Consider the following 7,857-nt stretch of genomic DNA (forward strand, 5'->3'; position numbering starts at 1 on the left):
TGTTCTTGAAAATAATAGTCTTGCCAAGTGGCATGGGTTCTTGAAAATTCAAAATCCTCTTCATCTTTCTCATAATTGCTTTCCTAGGAAATCTAAGACCACTTTGAATGTGTGTCAAGTGGCACTAGCCGAAACCCCTTAATGCCTTCTTCATGATTATACTCTTGGGAAACCTAAAAGTTCCAAATGAATATGGTGTCAAGTGGCATGCTTTGCCATTATTGAAACTTGTCTCTTACTCCCTCGTCATTGCTTCCTTGAAAATGTAAGAATCATCCTTGCATGGGCGCCATGTGTCAAAGCCTTGCCATTCTCTTTTCTACATGTCCTAGTCGAAATCCTATTCCTCTTTCTCTCATCATTTATTTTTCTAGGAAACTTAAGAGACTTTTCTGCATGGAGGACATCTGGCTCCTCACTTGAGGTGGCTAAACCCTAAGCTCCGCTTCATCCATTTCTGGTCAAGATACAATGAACCAAGAGAAGGTGAAGTGCATCGCTGCCAAATGGTAGTGTGGGTGGCGTGTACCTTCCAAAACCGAAACCCTAATGATTTTCGTGCATCATAAGATCTTTCTAGAATCCTTAAATTTCTTTGCATGGAAGACGTGGTGTCTCCTACTCATTGGCCGAATTCCATCTCTTCTTCATCTATCATTAGATTCTTCTAGAAATTCCATAGACATATGCATGTGTGGCAAGTGGCCATGTTGAAGTTGGCTGCCAAGGGGACGTGTGCACTCTAGTAAATTGGGCCCTAAGCCCTTCTTCTTTCTTATAACTTCTTCTAAAAGCTTGGCTGCATGCTTGCCAAGTGACACATCCCTAGTAAAAACCGAAACACCTATTTCCTAGATGCATGATAATTGTAGCCTTGGGAACTCAAAACTCCCCTTCTTGCTTTGCTCCAAGTGGTCTCTCACTTACACACAAAACCCTAATGGCTTTTCTCAGATCCTAAACCCCTTTATGACTGAAATTCATTAGACCTTGGGCCTTCTCTTGGTTTTGGGCACCTATCCCACTAACAAAAGATAAGATCCCCTTCACTCACATAGTTCTAGTCTTCAGGACCAAGAGATACAACAGACGCTGGCTGACTGGAGACGGTCGACTAGGTAGCACAAAAACAATGCTAAACTAGTAGCCTCCATGATTAGACTCATAGATAGTATTATGCCATCCTCGATCAAGTTGCGTGATCTAGTCGATGGATTAGTACAGTAAATGTTTGAGTTTATGCATGTACTTATGGAGCTCTATCTCTTGTACTTTTGTGATTACAGACCTTTTGGACTTATTATGTAATCAAGAATGTTTATCACTCTAATGTTTATGTATTATGTTTTAAAGTTTTGGGATTTATCTCATTTGGTACATAGTATTGCTTAAGAAAAATATTATCCGTTGTGAACGTTACATATTGCTATATGCATACTATGTACATTGCATCTTTAATTGTTATGAACGGGAGCAGGTAACTTTGTGTTACATGTTCTAACGTTTCAAAGTCTGTCCTATCCCAAGTGGAATTTGAGGGCATCACAGATAACATCGATACTCCATTTTTTGTATAATATAGCCGAATCATGAGCGGCTTAGTATAAAAATGGGGTATTTTTTGAATAAAGCACTCATATTTTAGTTTATAAATGTGTGGAATATTTTATACTTGGTGTAAGAATGTGATGTGTTAAGATTTGTAGCATTCAATTTCCCTAGCTATACATGCCTAGAGAGACAGGATGTTACATCCAATAAAAAGTTTTAAACGTAAGAACAAGTGTGATGGAAAAGAAAAGGCTTGTTTTATGCTGAGAAACAACTTGTTATTTCCATCCAGTCAAATTTTATAAAACATGCTAAGATTTGAAAGCCATTCCAGATTGGTTCTTGGTTGTCGCTAGTAACATCTTATATGAATGAATCATGTAGAAACCACAAGTGTATGTCCAAAATAATCTCTACAAATCATGACCAAAGCCAGAGGGAAATTTCAGAAACTGCATCAAAATCATTGTCAATCTTGATGGTTCCATTGCCGGCTTTGCGAATTGGCTCTCTATAGATTGATTATGATTGAACCAATGATATTAATTAATGACGAAACATGGTAGTATGGAATCATATATTCCATAAATAATTACGTATTGTTGTGCACGTGTTTCTTATTCCTGCAAAACCTCTTTAGCAACATGCAACTAAAGACTAAAGATGGCTCAGGTGGTGAGGGACACTTCCGATACTTAAAGTTAAGTTTGGATAATGAGTTGAGATGAAAGTTGAATAAAATATTATTAGAATATTATTTTTTAATATTATTATTATTTTAAAATTTGAAAAAATTGAATTGTTTATTATAATTTGTGTAAAAATTTATGAAAGTTATAATGATGAAATGAGATAAGATGAAATAGGTTGAGAACCCCTAACAATCCAAATCGAGACTAAGTCAGTGATATTAAAGTGTATATGTTGTTTCTCAAATTTCTATTCAAATCCGTCTTTGTGGTACGCACTTCGATCTTTATTTACATGCGTCGAATATCCTCTTTTGGTTGACCTTGCCTCCCAGCATGATTTCATATGGATCGGGAATGTAGTGGGCGAGTATCATGCTAGAGGGTATTGACTTCTATCCTCGTCCGTTACGTCATTAAGTCCTTACAAATGAAAGATGGGTTCGAATTTCTTAGGTATTTTGGCGATTGCGGCCCTAGCTGTGGCTGAATTGGTTTATGGCCCTTTGAGCCCATGGGAAATATGAGAAAATATTGAGAGCAACCACTATTCATCATTGCACACCACACACCTTATAAAAAATATCTATATATCCTATAAAAAGAATCCATACACTTTATAAAAACCTATAAGTGTGTCGCGTGTAACATGAATAGTGGCTGCTTCCTAGTAAATCCTGGGAAATATTTGTCCTAGCATGTGTCAAAACCACACAAGTGTTGCTGCAGAAATGGCAACAGGGTTAAGCTCTTGGCATTAAAATTAAATAAAATTGGATAATTTACACAAGCTGTAAAATTAATTTTCCATACTTAATTACTCCTTTATTCACTATATAAGAATCAATCATTACCCAATGCTAGTCCTAGAACTAAGTGGAGTCCTTGGGGTTGAAATGGATATAATTCTATACTTAAGCATTTCTGCATGAACTGAGAGGCTTTTGAGACTTCAACCTATGCACTTGTACTGAAAATTCGCCAATTGATTCAGAAAGTAGTCTCCACTAGAGGCAAAACAATTCCGAAAAGAAGTAAATACGGATGATATTCATTGAATATGGCTGTAACATCGGGAACGTGAAAACCACCAACATAATTTGAGACTCCCGTACCTACATTTACATTTACACACCTTGATTAACATCTTTCTTTCCCTCAACTTCTTTTGAATCCTGCTTGTTTTCATGAGCGATGTCATAGGTGGCATGGACACCAACTAACAAATAGTAGACAAGCATTACAACGCTGCAAATGAAGAACCTCCAAAGTGCGACAGAACCAAGTGACCCAATGAGAAAAATATTCATCCCAATTGACAGTGAAGGCAACCATGGAACGAGTGGAACCCCCCAAAACTTGGGAACACGGTACTTTGGAAGCAGCGCCATCATCAAGGTCCCAAAAAGCCAAACTAAAACAGCTACTACATACCCAATCCAATTCCACCCTCCTACGTTCAAATTCCAAAATACCGTTCCGCCAATGCAAGATCCGATAACAACAAATAAGCAAATAAGAAATTTAATCAAATCATTCTTTGGTGTCACATTCGAAACATAATGTCGCCTCACGAGCAATGCAACAGCAATAAGCACAAAAATGAAGAGCGTACTGAACGAGAAAACACTCGACAATACATCCAAACTAGTGAAAAATGCCACAATTATACTAGTTACCGTGATCAATAGAGTAGCATTAATGGGGGTTCGAGTCTTTGGGTGCACGAGAGCAAACCAGGGGGGAATCAAATGCGATCTCGCAATCTGAGTCGTGTATCGAGCTTGCCCAAGTGATCCAACCAACAAGCTCGTAGTCATCCCCTTCAGTGCACATATACTCACTAAATACTTGGCCCAATTCATTCCAATATTAACAAAGGCAACTGAATACGCCGCATCCTTATCAATCTCAGTGTATTTCTGCATCATGGTCAATGCCAAAGCCATCATGCAATAAACCACAGTTATCATAGCCATGGAACCAACCAACCCCACAGGTATATCCCTCGCGGGTTGCTTAGTCTCTTCCGCCATAGTCGCCACCATATCAAACCCGGTATAAGACCAGTACACGATTGCAGCAGCCTCGAAAACACCCTTTGCTCCCGTTGGAAAAAAGGGCACCAAATTTGAGCTCTTGACATGGACGAACCCAACCACTATTATAAACACAATGACAAAAGCACTGACTATAGAACTAATCCAATTCAAGAAAGACGACCTCCTTGTCCCACTCATAGCGACCCCGTTGGCAACTAAAAGCACCCCAACGGCAACGGGATCTAAAAGATTAAAACCTTTAGCCAAATAACTTACCCCAATGCGCAAGAAATCTGGGTCGTTCTTTATCATACTGGCGAAGTAGGAAGACCATGCCCGGCCCAGCCCAGCCGCGCCGACCACGGCCTCTAACAGTATATTCCCGGCGGCGATGAAGGCTATGAAGTCGCCCAATTCGATGCGCAAGTAAGAGAAGGAGCCTCCAGCGACGGGGATCTCGACGGAAAACTCGGTATAGCAGAAGGCGGAAAGCAAAGCGGAGAGACCGGCGGCGGCGTAGGAGACGACTACGGAGGGGCCGTGGTCGTGGGCTACGAGACCGGTGATGGTGAAGATGCCGGAACCGACGACGGAGCCGAAGCTGAGCCAGAGGAGGTCCCACCAAGTGAGGCACTTGTGCATGGGGTGCTCGCTGGCCTTGCTGAGCTCGACGAGCTCGAAATCGTCGGTGGAGCGGTCAAGGACGCGGTCCTTGAGGCGGTGGCAGATGTGGGATAGTGCGGCCTTGTAGGATGTGAGGCTATCGAATGAGGCTTCTGGGAAAAAGTCCTGCTTACTCCATCGCCAATAGCTTCTACTTGGAGGTTCTGCTTGCTCTGTTCGGGGATCCATGCCGGTTGGCGAGGAAAAGAGTACTTTCGGGTTAAGACTTACGCTTTATTAGATTGATAATTGCCTGCTTTTTCGCCCCAAGATAGATACATCGATCACTGCCCACTTTTTCGCTCCAAGATAGATACCTCGTTGGACAGTATCCTCGGTGTTTATTATTCGATTTTATTCTATTAATGACTAAACTCTCGTGTTTATTATTCGATATTATTCTATTAATGACTCAATTCTCATTCCTTGTCGCGTTAATTTGTTTGGGACAAAATCAATTAGGATTTAGCTTGTTAGAAAGCTTATTATAAATAGAAAAATGCTAGAACGCACCACACTTATAAAACACGAAAACACACATCTTCCACGTCAGAATATATGAAATGTCTAATTTACCCTCGTTTAAAACACACCCTCATGGGCTTTTAGACCACCTTCATCCATGAGCATCAGTTGCATTTCTCACCTATAAGCAACAGACCCATCTTGACCATGTCTGTCACACCCATATCTACTCTGCTTTTGCACCCACAAAATCGAAAATCTACCCTCCCTACTAGCTCCCCTAATTCTTCAAGCACTTCAATCTTTTCCTTCTTTTACAGCCTTATGCATTTGTGTGTGTGTTTGCCAGATCCTCTGATTTTTTGCTCCTCTTTGATTCTAGAAGTTCTCTTGATCTTTGTGTGCATGTGTACACATATACATACATGTGATTTCGACAAACATTTTCCTAGAAAATCAAGCGGCCTTGGAGAAATTAGGAGATAATTTTAGCTTTAACCTAATTTTTATCTAGATGTGAATTTGGTAGGGATGAGTAAATAAATAAGTTAATGATAAAATTGAAACTGCAAATCGATTGTGACGCCCCCAAATCCCCACGCTCGGACACGGAAAAATCGAGATGTCCGGATGGTGACATCACGGATCACCACTCTATCGATGAGTGCTAAGTGTGTGTATAAGCAACAAATGTGCACGAAGAAACACGCAGCAGATAGCAAAGTCATAAACTAAGTACCAGAATTTTCATTGTTTAATACAAAACTGTTCAAAACATACATAATAAAATATTACAAAACACAAATATAGTTTTAAAGCTAAATACAAAGCATAACCCAACTTAGAACTCCAGCGGAGCCGCATCCTCGGGCTCAGCCTCCTCCTCCTCCTCTAACTCTGCACCAAAATCTACGATACCAAAAATGGTGCCGCAGGTAAGTAAAATCCAAACACCACTAGATAAAAACATATAAAACTCAAACAATATGCATGAAAGAAAAGCCAATGCACATGACCCGTAAAACCATATTTTTCCACGCACGCCAAAAATCCCATTTGGCCCTAAAAATATATTATTTTTCAAATCTCGCCAAAAGTCTCATTTGGCCCATATCCAACTCAAACTATTAACCAAATAATCCGTATGCACTATGACCTCCCCTAGGGGTCATCCGCACACCCTGTGCCACACCGCAGGTAACGACCACGTGTGTGACACCTAAATGAGCGATGCCCAGTTCCGCGCCCCGCGCATTCGTAGCCAAGCATCATCTAGCCCTTGCCAGTGAAGGGTCACGGAGTCGATACGTAGAGCGTTACCATCCCGCTCGCTCCCGTTGTTGCCCAGCAACAACTCAGGGGACATCACTCAGTATATTATGCTCCCGAGTGAACAGAGGAGATCCACCGAGATAATAACCCATCCCGGCTTGGGCTCGTGAGACACACACACCCGAAAATCCATTTACGCCAATAAAACAAGATTTTCTCAATTAAATAAAATGCACGTGTATGCACCATGTAAATGCAATCTCAAGGCACAAATCAACCAACCAATACAAATCAACAAATCAAGCAACTTCGTCCTCAATCCATCCGACCTCCGAACTCTTCGGACTCAGTCCGGAATCAACCAACCAACATCAAATATTTATTGTAAGAGCAAAATATATTTAAATCTAAAAGTAGACTTTAGAAAATACTTACAGCGCTATACGGTATTTTTCGAAAGCTTGCGGCGTTGCAAATGGCGGAGGAAAAACAATGTAACAGTGTATTTTTACACTGTGGTCGTGGGTAATAAATTACCCACTTTCGAACGGGGACAAACCAAGACACTAAATTGATAGGGAATGGCCTTGAGATGTTTATGAAACTAAAGGAAGTGAGTTTTGGCCGTAGGTGGTCGTGGAAACGGCGGTGGAGGAACTTAAAGGGGCTGAACGAAGTTGATCTTGTGGGAGCTGCTCCGGCAACGGATCGGGGCTGAAATTGGGTGGGTTAGGTCGGTAAGAGGTAGATGAAGAAGCTGTGAAGAGGTGGTGAACGGAGGTGGAGCGACGGCGCTGGAATCGGCAAGAATCCATGCGGCTTAGAAGGGGCGTAGGGGGCTAACGGCTGGCCGGATGAGGGAGATATTTGGTGGGGGGTGATCATCGGCCAGAGGGGGAGATTTTGGTAGGGGTGGTGCCGACCACGTCGCCGGCGAGCGGCGGGTCAAGGTAGCTGGGCCGAACGACGAAGGGGAGAGGGAAGAGAGAGAAACGGGTGCACGGGAGGAGAAGAAGAAAGAAGAAGAAGAAAAAAAGAAAAAGAAAGAAAAAGGAAAAAGGAAAAAGGGAAAGAAAAAGAAAAGAAAAAGAAAAGGGGGAAAAAGAAAAGATGAGAGAAAGGAAATGAGGTCCAGTCCTCACTTCCAGAATCCGAAAACTGATCCACCGAAAACG

The 7,857-nt window shown here is 41.5% G+C and overlaps 1 protein-coding gene across 1 annotated transcript; it reads right to left on the minus strand.

Moving 5' to 3' along the window:
* Window positions 1-3,262: 3,262 nt before the first annotated feature.
* On the minus strand, window positions 3,263-5,258 carry LOC122280381 (cationic amino acid transporter 8, vacuolar). The gene has a single exon (XM_043091257.1). It carries the CDS (start codon window positions 5,132-5,134, stop codon window positions 3,368-3,370), a length of 1,767 nt encoding a protein of 588 aa, XP_042947191.1. The 5' UTR covers window positions 5,135-5,258; the 3' UTR covers window positions 3,263-3,367.
* Window positions 5,259-7,857: the final 2,599 nt, after the last annotated feature.

Source organism: Carya illinoinensis, chromosome 11 (genome assembly GCF_018687715.1).
Source record: "Carya illinoinensis cultivar Pawnee chromosome 11, C.illinoinensisPawnee_v1, whole genome shotgun sequence".
In the NCBI taxonomy this organism is placed as follows: Eukaryota; Viridiplantae; Streptophyta; class Magnoliopsida; order Fagales; family Juglandaceae; genus Carya; species Carya illinoinensis.

Excerpts from the sequence above, each read along its gene's own strand:
- LOC122280381 (XM_043091257.1), bottom strand. The coding sequence starts at position 5,134 with ATGGATCCCCGAACAGAGCAAGCAGAACCTCCAAGTAGAAGCTATTGG.